Below are 19651 nucleotides of genomic sequence, written 5' to 3'. Positions count from 1 at the left end.
GGAAACACAGAATACTCACACTATTTTTGCAATTTTCACTCACTTAACAATTTTATTGCTAAACCCCCCTACCTATAAACATTACAACATGCATTTAGAGGATTTTTGGAAAAGGTGGTGTGAAATCAGACATTTAAGGCCGCAATAATCCCCAAAACAGCCGACAAAATCCTGGAGGGACTGATTTTTAACCCCGCATTAATCCATAGAGAGATAATTGTAATTATTCACCTACAATAATGAATACAGTTTGTGTTGTTACTGAATAACTAGTCTTGTGTTTTTTGTTATATATGTATCATTAGTCTTTTGAAGAACGAAACCTATGGGAGTGGTGGCGGTATGTAAAAGTTGTGCTTAAATGGTATATCTAAAATGATAAGTACCTTAATAAACATATGGAAATGTCTTTATATTTGGTTAAAAGACATAAAATAGTGCTAGAGACCTTCAGTTAAGCATTCTGCTTAGAAATGCTAAATAGGGTGAAGTAAAATTAAGTGTAAGTGCAGTTAATTAGTCATCATGGATTTTAAGTAAATTACGGAAGCATATTACTGCCACACCAGACAAAAAAAGATCAGTATCAGGAAATAATGCAAAAATTTTCTTGTTATGACAAGACACATTTATCATAACTGATGCATGGTAATTGGCCTAGACTTGTTTAATGTAACAAAAAAATATTACGTTTTAACATGTAACATTAAACAAAATAAATAGCATCTTGTTATAACAAGAAAAGTTTCTTGTTAGAACATCATAAGTTTGCATGACGTGATCATGGGAAAATATCTTTTTAAACAAAGAAACTTTTCACATTATTACCTGATAATGATCAGTTGTATTTTTTCCAGCAAGGCAGCAATATGCTTCTGTATTAAATAAAAGATTTTCGATTTTTGTTCACTGAATGAAAATGGTCAAGACAAGAGGAACTTGGAAAGGCTGTTCTCCATTTCTTATACGTCTGGCAGTTGCCTTGTGGAAGTATGATAAACTTTCAGTAGCATGTTGGTGGTGTGATCATGCTGTGTCACATCAGTGATAAACCAGCAGTGACTTTGTGCCTTATGCATTCCTGTGTGCTTAATCCATATACACAAGAGTGTGAGCGCACAAGTGTCTGTCTTGTAAACACACTCCAACCTAAGTGTACCTTCTCCATCTCCCTCTGCTGCCTCTTCTTCCTCCCGCTCTCTGTTTTCCCGACAGGCAGATAAACATGATGGGACATTCCGCCGGTTGTCGTGGAAACGCTGAGAAAGCACAGCTGGGCGGGAGAATATGAGGTAATCTCACCCTGGGGCTGCTGGGTAAATATTGGTCTTAAATAAGGAGTAAAACCCCAAAAGAGGCACACAAACACACACAGAGAAACACACACACACACACACACCTACAGGGGTTTATCCCAGTTCTGTCAGAGTGGAAACACACAGGACAGACCTTCACACAGGGACTCATAATGGTCCATTTCCTGCTCTGCTCTGTTATTATTGGTTACACAGAGGGAAATTAATGACAGTTTGTGGTGTAACTAAGTGTTTGTGGAAGTAAACAGTGGAGGTTTGATAGAAACAACCTCAGTGTGAAACCAAAATATTGTCAAGAAGTCTGGACGTTAAGTTTAGTAAAAGAGAAATGGAGGTACTTCTCAACCTGGACCCTGTTTTCCCATGTTATTGTGTCAAAGTGACTAATGGAAACAACAATTTTTGAAATTGATCCAGAATTGAGCAAGACTGCTGTAACCACAGTGGGGAAACAGGCTGCGATGTAGGCTTATCCCTACGGGCAATCATGCACCATCAATTTATGTCCACTAAATGTGCTTGTTTTGCCACTGACCGACTCAGATTGTTTTTTTAAGTGTCTGACATCACAGAAGAGCCCCTTCAGATAAATGAAATACTTTGCTTGTCTTGTCAGGGTTTTTACAGCTTAAGGAAAGTTAGATTTAAAACTTTTCAAGACTTTCTCTCTTCCTCTGTAATGCTGCAAAGTGTAGCATGACAGTCAAGAGCACTCACTCCGTCTGGGGACCAAAATGTCACCAGAGGAACACTGCACAGCTACAAGCAAATAAAATTAAAAAAACGACAGCTCAACTTGATCTCAGTCGAGGGGTCTCTGTCTCTGTCTCTCAAATCTCGGACTTTCAGGATGCAGCCCTAGTGACGTCAGTAACGAGCATACTTATTTCAGCCTAAACAATCATCTTTTGCTAAACCTAACCAAGTCGTTTTGGTGCCTAACCTAACCGAACTGCTTCTGTTTAACAACTTAAACCTGCAACTGTTAACGGTTATACATGTTATATATTATATATATGTTATATATAGTTTTTATGTTAATCTCCTGCCACCAACAGATGCGCAAATTTTGGAAAAGCTCCTGTGGGTCGTATTAAGGTGGGAACAAATAACCTTTGTGGTCATATGGGTTGGAGGACATGTTGACAAAAATTCATGGCAAGCCATTTAATAATAACTCAGTTATTTCAAGTTTGCAAAGTGGTGGACCAACTAAGGCCGTGACACATCAAACTGACATAGAAGAACTAGCAGCGACTAAAGCCGCCTGCTGTGTCACGTCAAGTTGCTGTGTCTTGACCAAAAAGTTGCACATAAAAACACCAAACTGAGAGCCAACAAACACGTATGCCCGCCAGTTCAGCATGGTGAATCGGTGGGAAGAAAAGCCGACAAGAGCCAACGGTGCAGGACACACCACGGCAGCAAGGGCAGCGGTGACTCGCTGTTGGCCAAACATGGGCGTAGGATATACCATCTGCTTGGTGTGTCACGGCCTTCAAAGGCCAGGACACTAGCATGGCTGTTAAATACCACACACTTTTGGTCTAGACAGGTTGTTATACTCATTCTTCTATCCAAATGCAACCTAGAACATCAGTTCTTAAATTGTATGTGCATACTTTTACAGCCCATAGCAAAAAAAAAAAAAAAAACTCTTGGCACTAAATCCCTGTTGGATGTTGGGTCTATATATCATCATAATAACAGAAAAAATCTGAGTAGGTGGATTGGGAAGGCCGGACTTATGAGTTTTGTGTTTTGGGAAAAACAATTTCACTAATCATACATGGTGATTAAGTGTGGGAAAGAGTGTTGATTTTTAATATGTAAGTGTAGTGTTTTTTAGACAAGCAGTTGTCATTTTGTAGTTTTTTTTTCTTTAATATGGAGATCACTGGAGAACAGTACATGTCCAGTGTGCTGCTCCAGAACAGCCAGAGCTGTTCTCACCATGTAAATCTGTCTTTCTTACTCCTCCTCTGGCTCTGTCCTCAGTGTGCTGTAAGAGCGCAGCCAAATCTCTCCCACCACCACTGTAAATCTGAAACTAGACACTTCTCTCTCGTTCTGTTTCATTCTTTCTCTTTCTCTCTCCTTGACATTGTGTCCTCCTCAGAGTTGTTTCTCTCAACATCTCCCTCGACTTGAACTCTTTTCTTCAATCATTCGCTGATTGAACATACTGTACCAACTTCACTCCCTCTTTGTTTTGCAAACTATAAGAGTGGAGCAAGAAAACTGTTGGACAAAGACTTTCTTGAACTGATTCAGTTCTACGCAGGGGCAGACTAATAAAATTGTATAGTGACAGACTTACATTTACATTATAAACCATAACATTTGGGGTTTTGCCAATAAAACAAATTTAGAGTTGAAAATTTGAGAGGGAGGGAGTCAGTGGGAGATAGCGGGAGTAAAGGAGATGAGTTTAACTCCTGACCTATCTGCCTCTTCTTCATTGTGTCACTGGGACTCTCTTGCCCGTTCCTCCCTCCTCTCTACACACCCAGAAGCTGACTCATTGGTTCTCTTGTCCCACCTTCCTCGACGTCTCGCCATATGATTGGCTGGGCACTTAAGCCAACAGCAAGTCATGGGGTGTTTACATGCCCGGGTGGCCGACGAAAGGTAGAGTTCATGCGAGCGTGGATGTGTGTGTGGATGTTGGATAGACCCCAATACCACATCATATATCTCCTTACTCCCCCCTCCTAATTCCTCTCCCCTCTTTCTCCAAACCTCCCACTCGCCAAACCGCTGCATGGCCTCAGCTCCTCCTTTCTGAATTACCCTCCTCTTAATCCAACCTCTCAAACATCTTTGCTCTCCCTCCCCACTGCCACACTAAAAACCTCACTGCGTCGCTCCCCCACCCACCGTCGCCCATGTCAGCACCTTGCCTCGGTTCACACCCACCCCCCTCCTGCAGTCTGAGTAATGTCTGTGTTTATTTTCTGAATAGAAAGTCGCCCGCTCTTTGCTGTGTATTTTAAGGGTGCCATGTTTCATTTGTTTTTAAAGTCATATTCTGTACTCTATGCTGAGAAGCATGAAAGGCCGAGGACACCGATGCCTCTATTTGATGATGATGATTATTATGATGGCTTAAACAGGAGTAGCATGCATATGGCACTACAACTGGTTTGTCCTCATGTCATAAAGGAGTGTTTGTCTGCGTTGTTCTGCATTTAGAATCTGTTAAGTCAGTTTTCTTCCTTTTTATACTGAGATGTGATATGTAAAATATATGTTCCAAACTGAATTTTTCCCTTGCTGCAGTGCCAGAACTGTTGAGCAACAGAAAAGAGTTGTTAAAAATGGAAAGTGATTCTCACATTAACACACACACACACACACACACACACACACACACATTAGTGTGTGTGTGTAGGGGGGGGGTGTTATTAATCAAATATGACACAACAAAGTACACTTTACAGTGTCTATGGTGGGTTTAATTTGTAAAACAACACAAGCAACTGTAGCCAAAACTACACTTACACAACTCCACAATCAGAAACGATTGATTACCAGAATCATCCAGAACACACACACACACACACACACACACACATACACTGCAACTACCTACAACTTAGTGCTGCAGTCTGGAAACATGAAAAACTGTAAAGCCACAGCTTACAATGTAAGTAAGAGCAGCTAAAAGGGCCAAAACGGGACTAAATGGCAGTGCACTTTGTACTTTGCCTCAAGGCCAATCAGAGCATATTGGCTGGAGTACGACTTGATGATTTCCCATATTCTTGGGAAATTCTTGGGAAACACTTTAAGGCAGATCATCTTTAAAAAATGCGATCACATCATAAAATAAGCAAAAAATAAAGAGTTACAAAGGTGTTGTTTTGGAAAATCATGGCAAGACTTTTAGTGAAACTGAACTTTAGCATGTTCATGCAGATACTCCTTGCTGTTCTAATAAATTACCAATGGTGGAATGTATCTAAGTACATCTATTTAAGTACTGTGCATAAGTGCCAATTTGGATTACTTTTACTTGACTTGAGTATTTTAATTGTATGCCTCTTTATACTTCTACTAATATTGTCCTTGTTACTCCACTACAATTAAGTGACAATTTGAGTTATTTTAAGAATTAGGATTTTTTGCACTCAAGCCATGTGAAAATATACAAGTGAAGCTGAAACGATTAGAAATTAACTGGCACCTATTTTGATAATAAATATGAGGACTTGCTGCTTTTCCTTTTAATTATTTTCTGTAGTTTTATTTATTACTACTTAAACTTTAATACTTAAATACATTTTCCTGGTTACAAACCGGAAGCAATAATTAAATCATCTTGTCTTAACACACACACACACACACACACACACACACACACACACACACACACACACACACACACACACACACATATTAAACATTTCCTTCATGTTTGATTTTATAGCGCTAAGACTATTTGTGTTAGTTGACAAAAATTCAAGTCCTCAGCTGCAAAAAAATCTGCAAAAGACAGATTTTTTTAAATATATTTTCCCAGCATAACTGACATCTAAAAATCAAAACCCCTTCAAAAATGTCCCAGTTCTCAAGAATGGATGCTGTACTCATATACTTTTATTTATACTTAACATTTTTAATGCTTTTACAATTAAGAGATTGTTTTACAGTGTGGTGATAGTACTTTTACTTGGGTCCTCCAGCGCTGTAGTTTATAGATGCTTTAGACACCTACAATTAGCCTGTGGTACAGGTTGATTATTTTTCAATGGTCCCCAACAGCTATAACTTTAAAGCTATGCCCTTGATTCTTAATTTACCACCATGACAAATTGCCTCTGCACAAGTGTTTAACTAACTCTGTTTCAAAATAAAGAACTTCATGAGCACTCAGAGCTGCCATGAGTGAGAGCACTAGTTTTAAGCATGGCTCTCAGAACTCATTGTAGATCTTTGTATCTGGCTTTTAAACATATTTGTCACATTCAGTCTTTAGTAATTAAAGTCATCCTTCTTGCCAGAGACAGTGGATGGTTCACTGATCCGGGGAGTGTCTTTCATCATTGTATCAATGACTTTATAAGCGCTTTTCCAGCAATCAGCTCTAACATACACATCATCAGAAGGACTGTGGCCACCCAGGTTTCACTTTCTCTTTTTCTTCCCCTTTCCTTTCTCTCCCTCTCTCTATCTCGCCATCTTTCCTATACGTACCTTCAGCTCTGCTTTGCGGTTTGACAAGGTTGTCATAAAAATATATTAATAAAATATTTAGTTGTGTCCTGGGTATCGTCCTGTAAAGTTACATGACTAAACATGAGATCATTTTTTCCAGACGCATACGTTTTTTCTTTCCCCTCTTCTGGCTTATTTATTTTTCTGTGGTTTTGGGAGGTTGTGGCTGAAAGTCTGAAGATATGCTGTGTGTGTTCCTCTTCTTACCCCTCCCCTCATTACTCCTCTCCACATTTCTGCTCTGCTCTCGATTTATATGCAAAAGGTATGGGGAGAGATAAAAATAAATTTTTTTGCATTAGCCTGTTGTTCCACAGTAAATCACTGTGTTCACGTTCACATTTAGATGTATGCTCAGATGCTTTGGCCTCATTCTTTCAATATAAACTTTGTGGATGATGATACAATCATAATAACTGAAAAAAAGTGAAGATTAAAACTTTGTGCTCTTCTTTTTTATTTACCTTTTGTCCTTTTGCCACATTTCCCCAGTGTTTTGGGTGTAGGAGTTACAGTTTGGTCTGAACACTGTCTAGACGCCTATGAGCCTCCCATTACCTCCTGATTAGCCTGAGCCCTATTAATCTCGCTGGGTTGGCTGGCCAGGGCAGGGCAGAGTATGCACATACACATATACACACAGACACACACACACACAGAAAATGAACACAGAAACTGAGATGAAAACTCAAGTAAACCCAAAAGATATGTGGACAACAGGTTTTCTCTTGCACTGTTTATATGTACACTATGAAAAGTAATGCACAAGAATCCAATATAACCCACATAATCGGGAATGCTGGGAGGTGCCGAGTGTGCTGATGGAAGTAAAAAAGACAGTATTATAAAGAGTGAAAGTCAGCGTGAGGAAGCAGGTTGGGATGGTGGATCAGTAAAACAAACACAGGACTCTCCAACATGAGACCTGTGTTTGTGTCCAGTGTGACACCAACTACAGTTTGAGTTATTCTTTTCCTAAACCATGTAACTTTATTATAAGTACATAACATTGAGTATGTAATGTGACGTCACCCAACCAAGTTTCTTTTCTGAAACCTAATTTTTGTAACTTTACTTTTCTAGACCTAACCTATATTACTTAACTTCCTTAAACCAAACTTGCATAACTTTACACTACGTATGTACGTGCATATATGGCAAGGCAAAAAATTACTGAAGAATTAAAAAAATACTTTTACTTAGTTCTGACAAACTAGAAAATTGCACCCAGGAGAGTGCAGATCTCCACCAGACGACCAAGCAGCCACCTGGGCTGACCCTGAGACTCCCAGAACCTGAGAAAAATATGTGTCTCTTCGATTTCTGACAGAGCTGTACATAACTTTTACAGATATTACCTTAATCTGTAGGCTGTATCACAACAAAATAGCAAAAATAAACAAAATCAAAACGGACCAAAAGAGAACAGATTTAAAAGCTGCCTTAATTATTATGTTAGAGGCACAAATATCGAGAAAAAAATGACTAAATCAACAAAATCTGTAAGCCTACGATATCTGAAGAAAAACATGCCCATTTTTTTAATCACACAATTTTAATACTTCAAACGATTATCATGGTTTATTTACATACATAACCTTTGGCTTCCGTTGTACAGATTTTAGAAACATGAAGCATTTGAAGATACTCCATGAAAAGGCATCACAATAAGCGATAATATCCAAGTGCCATTTCTTTTGCGGGATTCAAAGGGTTAAACTTTGAAAAATGATGTAATACAACAAAAAGGAAACCTTAACTTTTACTTTTGAAGACTAAAGTCCTTTAGAAAATGTATTTTGTTACTACCTCTGTTCACCTGCAGAACGTAATATACACAGAGGAAGAGGTCAGAAGCCCAAACCATTCAGAGACTCCCCGAAGTATTCAAAAGATAGTAGGTGTTTGAAAAACACACACATGGACCTAAACACAATTCCCTTGAGCAAAATAATGTCACAAGAAACACCCGTCTGTCATCGCCAGGGTTACCGAGGGCAGGACGGTGGGTGTTGGGTGCCAAGGAAACAAACTAACTCTGGGAATCCAACTCACCAACTAAAAGTAACGTTTACTTTTGGGGTTAACAGTGTGTGTGCATGTGCTCTTGTATACGTGTGTGTGGACCCTGATCCCTTGGGAAAAAGTTTAATGCTTGAACCCGTCTGACGCTGTGTGAGCTCGGGCTATTTGCCTACCTGAGGGAGCATAAAAAACAGAGATGCAAAGCAGGAGTGCCAGAAAACTCTCAGAAATGCCTTTGAAAATGCCATAAAGGGATTTCACGGATGTCAGTAGGCCTGTGAGAGATGGGCCTTGATACGAGTCCGCCCTGGCTGGGCCGTGTTGGAGGATATATGGCCACAGTTGCGCGGCTCTGACTGGTGGAACACTTAAGGTTTTATGACCTGCTGCCATTTGGGGCTCTGGGATAGAGCAAAGTGCCGACCACATAACTAATTAGGCCTGGCCAACCGGGGTGTGCAAGGATGGGGATTTGTGGATTGTGGGTTGTGGATGTGGTGTGTCTGCATGAGTGAATGACTGAGTGAGCCAGTGAGTGTGTGGCATGAGATGTGTGTGTGTGTGTGTGTGTGTGTGTGTGTGTATGTGTGTCCTTCCTGAACCTGGAGCATTGCGTCAGGGAGCCGTTTGTTCTCTATAAAGACTTCAGGGGCTCTTTCATGTAGGAGCCGCCAGGCCTGGAAACTTTGACACAGGAGATAGAGACACACACACATTAACACACACACCAGAGACCACTCCTTGAGAGGCAGACACACACAGAGGTGTTTAAAAAGATAGTCTGGCCCGCTCAACAAAAACAACACTCCTCCTATTGTCTCCTCTCTCTAGCCCTCCCTCTTCTTCTTCTCTCCTTCGGAGGATCATGAAGATAAACGACTGTGGCTAGATATGAGAGTCCAGTGGCAGGAGGCGGGGTGTGTGTCAGAAGTGGAATGTGTGTGAACTGCACACCGCCTCCTATAAATCAGAGAGACAAGTAGGAGGAAGAGAGAAAGCAGGAGAGGGGAAGAGGGGGAGTCTGGGTGAGGGAGTGATAGGAGGAAGATAAATGAGTGGTGATGGAGGGTGGGGGCACAGGTGCAGGAGAGGTGCACGTGAGCCGCGGCTGAAATCAGGCAAAAGAGTGATAAAGGTGGAGGGGGGTCATGGGAGGACAAATAACAGTGAACCATTTAAAGACCACCAACTTTTTAGATCACTGTTTTTAAATCGCTTTAGCTTAGAATTACAAGCTGTAAGTGTTTTGTGTATTTACACAGATGAAACAGCAGAAGGAGCACCGTTTGAGGTCGTTAAAAAAGTGTCTGTGAGTGATTTTAAATGACTGTGATTACAAGTACATTAGATGGTCAAAAAATGTTTTAATTGGAGTTAATACTCCTCTGCTGAAGGCTGAAATCTGTGTAACATGAGCTTTTTTCTGCTTATTTTGAGTGTGCGTGTTTGAATGGAAGCAGGTTTAGCCCATTTTCATGAGTTAGTTCATTAAGAACTCAAATCTTGTTTCAGTAACATTTTAGGTTTTCTTTCGTAGATTTTTTTTCTTTACAAAAGAAAAAATTCTACAAAGGGAGGAGCATTTCTGCTCTATTTTAAAAGTGAGAATGATAGAGACAGGAAAGGCTGAGGGGAAGAGGGGATGACATGCAAAACTGCTGTGGTAAGGACTCAACCTTTTTTTTAAGATTATTTTAGGGGCTTTTTTTGGCATTTATTAGACAGGACAGCTATAGCATGGAAGGGGGAGAGAGAGAGGAGATGACATGCAGCAAAACCCTGAGAGTGAAATATAACCAACAGCCACTGTGACAAGGACACAGCCTTTTGACATGGGGCACCTGCTCTACCAGGTGAGCCAGTGGGCGCCCCAACGACTCAATCTTACTGATACGCACTCTAGCCGGTGAGCAACCAGGACGCCCCTCTCTACCACTTTCCACTTTCCAAGAACAAATCTCCCAAAACGGCTTCAGTTTTTAAGATACTACTACTCAAGGTAGAACAAAGCATAGCCATGACTTTTCGTAACTGTAATATGTTGACTTTTTTAAATGGATGGTTGATTAAGGATATTTCAGATTTTTTTTTTTGTAATTATGCAGGTATACATGCTGGTGATCCATTAAAGGAATTTCTCAACATTTAGGAAAATAGATAATTTCTTGCTTGACAGTTAAGCTTCTTTTACACTTCCTGTTAAAGGCGGAAATATCAGGCCGTTGCTATTCTGTATGAAAGGTACGATCATGGAGGGGGGGGTCAGACTTGTCTTGCCTTTAAGCTGGCAGCAGAGGCGGGAACAGTGCCGAATAAATGTCTGTGTTAAAGGGACAGCGGATGGGACTATGAACAGGACAGGTGGTTTTGACAGTGTGTTAAGTGTGTGACTCATTGCCAGGAGATTAAAAAAAAGGCAGCTGACAGCAGTGAGCAGCTACCTCAAAGAGGCAGAACGGCTGCTGAAAAACTTCACAATTTGGGAGAGAATCAGAGATTCTGGAGCTCCTTACCCTCCGAGCAAAGGATGATATCAACCGTCATATGAGAGGGACAGTAATTTACTGCCACGTTATGCCGTTATTATTAAAAAGAAGGCTCAGATTTGTGAGCGTCCCATTAGAGGACGACGCTGTCGTGTTAAACATCACTCCTCTTTTGTTTCAATGATGCGGCATGCTTTCTAACATCACAGACTGCAGCAGCTTGATGCTGCTGTTTTTTGGGTCTGTGTAGAATGCAAAGGGGTCATAAAGAGACTTTGTAGTGCTATCTCTGTGTATAAAGGGTTTTAAATTAGATCAATATCTTTTCCAATGTTTTCCTTTAAAATATAAAAATCTAAGTAGTTTCTTAGCCGTGATCATCTGCCGGGAAACAAGCAGACACTCTATAACCCCCCTCAAACAGAAGACTGTTATATTTACACTTATATAAGATGTATTGTTTTAATTAGTGAGATTTAGGGATCCTTGTTGCTGTATTTTTGAAACCTCTGGACAGAGCCAGGCTGGCTGTTACCAGTATTTATGATAAACTAAGTGAAGCAGCTGCTGATGGCAGCTTATTATTTAACATAAAGGCGTGTGAGCAATAACAATGTTCTCATCTAACTCTCAGCAAGCAGGTGAATAAATATTTTTTAGATAACTATTCGTCCGATAAATACTTATGGAGTTCTCACTTTCTAATAAGCCTTCAAGTCTGCAGTTAGGTCATTATTAAAGGATTTTAATTATAAAGCACAGATGTACATGATCAGGTGTGACAGATGAAGATGAGCCGAGTTAATTGCAGCTCCTTATCGCTCCTCTTTAGTCAGATCCTGATAAGCTCTCTGGCTCTTAGCACCTCACAGCTAATTAGACTCCCCACTGGAAGGCTCTCTCTGTGTGTGTGTGTGTGTGTGTGTGTGTGTGTGTGTGTGTGTGTGTGTGTGTGTGTGTGTGTGTGTGTGTGTGTGTGTGTGTGTGTGTGTGTGTGTGTGTGTGTGCGTGTGTGTGTGTGTGTGTGTGTAGGTGGGGGTAAAGAAAACAAAGATCTTTAGGCTGTCTCTCAGCACTTTATCACTTAACACCCACTGGTCAGCATAAAAGAGGGTTTTTTGTGGGAGGGAATTTGCCATGAAAAACAAGAAATCTTTGTCTTTATAATCATTACAAAGACGTGCTTTTCTTACAGTCAAAGAAATGATGTAGATTTCTAAATCAGTGAATTCTGTTGACCCCTTTAGTATTTCAAAAATGGAAGCAGGGTTAACTTTTCAAAATATATATCTCTTTATGTTTATTCTCTCCACCTTAATGTAAAAACAGTCAATGCAACACTGAAGGAAGGCAGTGAAATAGCACAGATAATTCCAGACTGCACAGTTTGTCGCTGTGCATGATCTATTTATAGGATGCTTACTGGATCTTTGGGTGTAAAAAAGTTTTTTCTTGCATTGCAGCTGTCCTTACGGACAACCCATTCAAAGAGGCACATGAGGCAGTAGAGAAGTTTCTTACATGGAGCTTGGTCTTCAGCTTGGTGTCCAAGCAGGAGAAAAAGTACTAAAGTACAGTCAGTACAGAGCATTCATTTATGTTTTCCCGATTTGGTTCTATCAATCCGATGCAAAAACTCGCCCTATTTACTCTCAGCAAAGTGTTTCACAGATTAAGTTGACAAGGTTTCACTCCTCTGAATTTAGACGTGTGCAGCAGTTTTGCTCCCCCATCAGGCTGTGTAAGGCAATTACAATCTAATGAGGACTGACCTGTCTCATCTCTTGTGTGCTGTTCCACAAGCCACAACAAATGACTGTGGACAGGCTCCTTCTGCGAGTTGGACCCTGTGTTCAAAGCTTTAAGGCTACATCAGAAGAAGTCAACAGATATCTCTCTTGCTAAAATTGTGTTTAATCATTAAGGCGCATCTGGATATTCCTCCAGAACCACAGTTGTCATTAATGTTGTATTTTACCTCAATTATTACACACAATGGAAGGATCTCAAAACAGAAAACGGGGTATGAAACATTTTTCAGGCAAACTGCTCAATGTCACTTTTCCTCTTCTTTTTGGATTTTGGCGTTTCAGGATCTGTCCCAGTTTCACGTCTCCTCTTTTTGCTCGGCATGTCACTGAGGTAACCGCTGGAGTCACTGCCTTGGACCTCCATGGCAGAGAGCTCAACCTCCTCCTCCTCCTCCTCTTTCACTTGTTTATCCTTTTTCTTTTTCTTCTTCTTTTTCTCACCAGCCTCACTGCCATTGGCTTCATTCACTGTCCCGTTGAGATCTGATGTTTTGTTTCCATCGAACTGACAGGAGGGTGTATCTGTCACCTCCTCTTCTCTCTCTGCGTCATGCGCTTTGTCTTTCCTCTTTTTCTTCTTCTTGGGGGTGTCCTCGGGAGACTCTGCGGTGGGCTCTGGGTTCGGTTCCGTCTCTGGTGGTTCTGGCTGGTCTGCAGGGACGCCAGACTCTGAGCTCTCACCCACAGCCAACAGCTCCTGCACCCTGAAACACACACAGGTGAAACACAAGAATTAATCAAGAGTTTAACCACATCCTCAGAAGCATTCTGCAACTAATTAAAAAAACGCTATAACGAAGAAAACTGTCAACACAAAGTCTTTCTTATTAAAATTAGATTTCTAATTAATGTACATTTCCACTTAAAACTTCTAAATTGTATAAGCTATTAAAGTTAAAAAAAAAAAAAAAGTTATTATTTAGTATTTGTATCTGTAAACTAAAGTCAGCAGGAAAAACTGACAGCCACTTTTCATCTATAAGCATAATCTGCTAATGATACACATTTTATATCATTGTAATTTAAATATCTTAGTAACCTAGAGACATTGACTTGGGCTCTGGGAAATTATGGAGGGTGTTTTTCACTACTGTTTGACATTTTTTAGCCTAAACTATAAAATAATCAACATAAGAAAGCTGTGTAAAAGATTACAAGGCTTTGCTAAGCCAGGTACCTGTTTCTTGACACTCTTTAACTCCTTCTCTCCTCTTCTCTGCTACACTTGGCAGGCGGCACACATCGCACTCACAATACTGACAGAGGTAGCAGTCCGGGTACGGCAGTTGAGATGTGCCGATCCAGGGAGCGGATGTGATAAAAGTGCTGCCTCTCTGGAGAAATGTAATGTGCCAAGATGCCACCTATGCGCAGAACTTTACATAGGAAGCGACCGGCGCGTCTTGGTTGTTTTGACGCGCATCATTCAGTATCAGCGACACTGCCTTTAGAGTCGAAATGCTCACGTCCCATGGGAAAATAAATAAGATGACGTTCTACAGCATGCATCTCCTGCACCACTTTTAATTGTTGCCTCTGTCACATGCAAAGCTAAAGTTAGCTCAATCTGGACAAACTAACATTCTGTAGCTTAGTTAAACATTTCAAGTAACCGCTAAAGAAAGCATTTTTCATCACAATTGTGGCTAAACATGTTTGCATAACGCACCATTGAAATGAAAAACAAAACAAAAAAAAACTCTTTGGTTTAATATGAATCCCTGAGATGCCATGTTTTTCAATCAAAACACCAAATACCATCAAAAGGTGACGAGTTACCAGCTATGTAGCAAAAGTAAAGACGGGTTACTTTTGTCCCCCTTCAGCCACCATCACTTCCTCTTGCACCACCACAACACACTTACCTGGTCCTATCCAACCGTCCTCTGATCAGTAGCACCCCCGCAGTGTCAGCGTCAAGTGCAGTCACCTCAAACTCCAGCTCTGTTCCGATTCTGGGCCCTGCATCCCGCCAGGTTTCCACGGAAACCAGGTTGGGTTTGGGGATGCTGGCGTTGAAGCACCCGTGTACCAGGCAGCCCACGTGGCTTACTCCTAGTTTATTCACGTTGCCCTGAGAGGAGTAACAAAGTAGAATTAATTAACGTAGAAAAAATGGGCCAGAGGTTCAGATCTTCTTAACCCTTTGAGACCTAAGCAAATTAGCTTGACGTCTTTCAAAAACATGACCCATTGACCCAAACATTTTTTAAAAATTGTAAAAAGTAAAGGAAAATTGCCCGAAAGTTAAAAAGAAAAAAATGAAACAAATAAACAAAAGCAAAAACAAGGACCTGATTTTAGTCAAAAAGTGCTTAAAATTATAATAACAACTCCAGAAAATAATTTTAAATAAATAATTCTGATAATTATGAATGTAGATTTTTTTTATATTTCTCCCTAGCTTCTTCAAAAATATTTTTCAAATCTACAACTTTCTTTTAACTTGAAGGAAACATTTCTGGCCAAATTGCTCATTGTCTTTTTTTCTGTGTCAATAGAAATCAAATACATTTGCTCAGATTTCAAAGATTTATGTACTTTTATGAAGGTGTCAAGAAAAGTGATGTCGTTCCATGTTTGAAAGAGTTAATGTTCTCTTGGTTGTGCATGGGGTTTGTATTTTGCAGCCAAATGCATGAATCATATGCTCTCACAAATCATGTACAGTGTATAACATTATTATATTGTTCCATGCATATTTAATGAAATCAACAGACTGTACTACACATCCTGTTTACACACAAAGACTCTAAGAGTTTTCATCCAAACTCAGCACAGCACAGCCAAGACTCAGGCCAAAACTAAGAAGTACACTCTGGATAACACCATCTGCCAAATACACTAACTGTAAATCTTACCAGCAGTTTCTGTCCTTTTTTGGGCTGAAAGACAATAAAGTTGGCCTCTATGTCCATGTGGATGTAGCCACTGTCGTCGTAGATGGCTCCGTGCTGGCCCACTATCCTGATGTCGTTGTAAGCCAGGGGTACTCCTTTTAGGCTGTGTGAGTCAAACAGGTCAGGGTGAATTAGTCTGATAGAAAACAATTTAATATACTTTTACTGTCAGATGAAATGTGCAAATAGTTATACAGATTGGGGTATTTTTTGACAACTCTTATGTCGTCCTCATCGCATTACATTACATTAGATCTCTGTCATTAGAACCCTGCATGTTGAACCTGTGCTTGAAATATTGATTGATAAATATATTGATAAATTGAAAGGGTTAACACACTTATTTTCCTCAGTACTGAAATCGGCAATACCATTTTCTTGCTCTCTCTTCTCTCCGAGAGCAAAAAGGAAAAGTCATAGTTGCCATTTTACAGCCTTATAATATTAGTATTTTAATAAAATGTAATTGTGTGCGCTCAATGTCAATTTTAGCCCGTGCTATGGAAAATTGTATTGAATGTTGATATTTTTCGAGGTATTGTATCAAAGTTAGAAATCCTAGTAATGTGAAAACTTGAAATGTGAATGGATAGAAGATGTTACAAAAAGATGCACTGATTTGCACTGAACAAATCAGTTTAAAGTAGTAAAATTAGATTTACTTTAACTGTCTGCAGTATAAAATGCTGCATATACAGTAATGCTACATTAATATTAACCAGATAATATTGCATAACTGTCAGCAGGCAGTCTGCTGTACAAGGGAGTGTTTTTACTTCCTATGCTTTCAGTGCATTTTGGACGTAGTGTGCTATTTTTATCTTGTGACTGCAACTTTTGCTTAACCCTTTAAAACCTGAACAAATTAGTTTGATTTCTTTAAAAAAAAAAACTTGGGGATATCACAACAAGCAACTTAAAAAGAGACAGACAAAACAGAAAATTAACTAAAAATGGGCAAACAAAAGTTGAAAACAACAAACAAAAAATGGTCTGAACACCCTAAAAATTTAATCACCTTCTACATATTTCTTGCAATTTGTGAGACATTTCTTGCCAAGTTGCTCATTGCCTTTTTCCCTTCGTGTTTTTGAAAGAAATCAAATCATTCTGCTCAGATTCCAAAGGATTAAATGACAGGTCTAAAATATTTTCTCCTCCACTACCAGAAACAAGCCTTGTTTTACAGCTTGTTTCTGGTAGTTACAGTGAAGTGAAAACTTCTCCTGCAACTACAACCTCAAATGTTTCCAACACAGAGCACGGCTACATTAACACACCAGCAGGCACAGCTCAACCTGACGCTGTTAGAGGTGTCCAGCATGTGGACAGAGCTGAAGAGGTTATTGTGTCTAAAAAGAGGAAAAAAACTGCATGTCTGGTGTTGTTACCTCTCTGAGAACTTGAGCAGCTCGGCCTCCAGCTCCTCCTGGATACCTGTCCTCTTCTTGTTCAGGTACATGGGCGGCAGGGCGATGTGTCTCCGGTGCGCGTTCATGACCAGACACGAGTACGGCGCTGACAGCAGCTCGGAAGCGGCTGCGAACGACGGGACCGCGCACGGGACCGCGCCCGCGACCCTGCCCGGTACAGAGGTCTCTTCGGCCGGCTGGATTTCAGCAGAGGTGGCGGATATTTCGCCGGACATGTTCACATGTTTTGAGTTGCTTTCTGCATGCTTCAAGTTCGCCATGCTGTTTAGGAAGACCGGAAAAGGAAAAGACACACTATTTCCGCTTTGAAGAAGGCGCAACATCTGTCAAAGTATTGAAAATGTTTCTTTTTATTGCCACCTTGTGGCCAGGAGGTGAAAATGCAGTCGAAAAAGATTTAGAATTGTGACAGTCCAGCAGTTTCTAAGTTAAGTCTTAAGTAAAATACAAAATACAATTTGCAGCGTACAGTAAATTATATATATAAAATGACTTTTAATCAATGATGAAAAATAATGAGTTGGTGTAATAAAGGTACAAACACTGCTCCTGCCAAGCCACCAGGGCAAAGTGACAACTGTCCTGAAGCCACCCAGAGCCTCCTGAAAGCCCAAGGTTCACAGAGTGGTAGTTGGTGTGTGTTAATATGATTAATCATAACTGAATCTAAATTTAGGTCCGTTATTTCAGGTGATGAAATAATTTGCTTACTTGGTGCTTATAAGCAAGTTAAATTGTGCTTAATCAGACAGACAGAAAAGCTGAGTGCATGTAATATTCCAGCATAGTGATACTGCTCACACTTCACAGAAGAATAGGGAGTTAATAGGGAGCTAGTATATCCATTTAGTCCTGCAATAAACCACACTCACACACAAAAAGCTTCACAAATGCTTGGGACAGTATTTTAACATGGATCTTTATCGAAACCACTGAAAAAGATGCCTCCCCAACATGCCCTTCGTTATGTAAACTGCAAAGTGTGCACTGACTAACCTGCAAGGATGCTGTACAGCTATTCATCTGATAAGATACGGTCATTGATTCTGTATCCTGTTATCACCTGCGATTGCACATTAAGATCATTAGGGTGACCTGAGGTGTCAATTAGTGCACACACAGACACACACACACACACACACACACACACACACACACACAGAAAAACACAATTGTGTGCACACATACACCAACACATGCACAAACACACACACACACACACACACACACACACACAGTCGAATCTAGTGTTACAGTTTTCTGACAGAGCAGCATGACAGGAGGTCACATGATTCAGCATTTCTCTCATAAACATACACACACACACACACACACACTCACGCGCACAGTGCAGTGCAGTGCAGATCTAGCACTCTCTTGGGCACCATGGCCCACTCCTGTCTGTTGTCACGGTGATAAATTGTGACGTGGTTTCTTAGTCAGCAAGAGCTCCCAGTGGCTTATGCTGCTGTGAGCCCTAGTTAACACACACAGACACAGACACAGACACACACAGAGTGCAGTGCTTTCTGGAGTAGGCAAAGACCATAATGAGGTATTGAGCAGTGTGATGTTGTCAGAGCAGTTGTATATCTTCATTAGATGTTACAGCTGTGTGTCTGTCCCTGTGCATGCATGTGGGTGTATGTGATATTGTTTATTGTTGCTTGCGAGGGGATGTGAGAGGTTCTATAAAACAGATTTACTTCATCACTTAACTTTACGATAAGTGTGTGAAGCTCAAGTGGAGCCAAAGGCATCACTGAAATAAACAGTGGTCCTGTATGAATGCAGTGGCTTCCTAAATCTTGCTCCGCATTGATTATGTTGACAGTGTGCTGCACAGATTGTTCATGTACGATATATTGTTGAGTGTTTTTTTTCTGAAAATTTTAGAATTTATCAAAAAGTTAACATTAAATGAGCAGTGTGTAGGATGAAGCGGAACCTAGTGGTGAAGATTTCAGATTCCAAACAACTGAAGCTTCTCTTGGTTTGAATTCCCTCTGTTTTTCTTGTCCAGGGAGTATTTACAGGGAGCTGAATTATCCACCGAGATCACTTCCACTCCAAAACAACAAAAACAACAAATCCCAGTGATTTAAATAAAGCAGTTTCAGGTTACTAACCAGTGCTGCTGTTCAGCCTGTCTGCAACAAGTACCTGCTAATGTGTGCTCACTTTTTTTCTCTGATGAGTTAGGGTTCTAACGTTTACAGATCCAGATGTTCATCACGAGCTGAAAAAAACAGAGCTGGTGATTTAAATAGTGAAAAACACAGAATAAAGCAGTTTAACATTACAAATCAATGTTTCTCCAATGCTGTTTGGCTCATCACAGGCCTATGAGATCCAGACGGGGGTTTTTAACTGGGAGCTGAATGATGTGCAGAGGAACAAACAAACCGGGTAATTTTAACTAGAAAAAACACTGACACTTACTATTGTGAAAACGAAAAG

General features: G+C 40.3%; 1 protein-coding gene across 1 annotated transcript; it reads right to left on the bottom strand.

Annotated features, from left to right (window-relative positions):
* Positions 1-12316: 12316 nt before the first annotated feature.
* Positions 12317-17488, bottom strand: polr1f (RNA polymerase I subunit F). Its single transcript, XM_042506440.2, has 4 exons — positions 17150-17488; positions 15720-15861; positions 14724-14932; positions 12317-13562 (listed from the first exon to the last, which is right to left on the bottom strand). Exons 1-4 carry the CDS (start codon positions 17449-17451, stop codon positions 13085-13087), a joined length of 1131 nt encoding a protein of 376 aa, XP_042362374.1. The 5' UTR covers positions 17452-17488; the 3' UTR covers positions 12317-13084.
* Positions 17489-19651: the final 2163 nt, after the last annotated feature.

Source organism: Plectropomus leopardus, chromosome 17 (genome assembly GCF_026936395.1).
Source record: "Plectropomus leopardus strain MGB_pleo_1.0 chromosome 17, ASM2693639v1, whole genome shotgun sequence".
Lineage (NCBI taxonomy): Eukaryota > Metazoa > Chordata > Actinopteri > Perciformes > Serranidae > Plectropomus > Plectropomus leopardus.
Note: the sequence above shows the minus strand (reverse complement) of the source record. Positions and strands in the feature narration are given on the sequence as shown.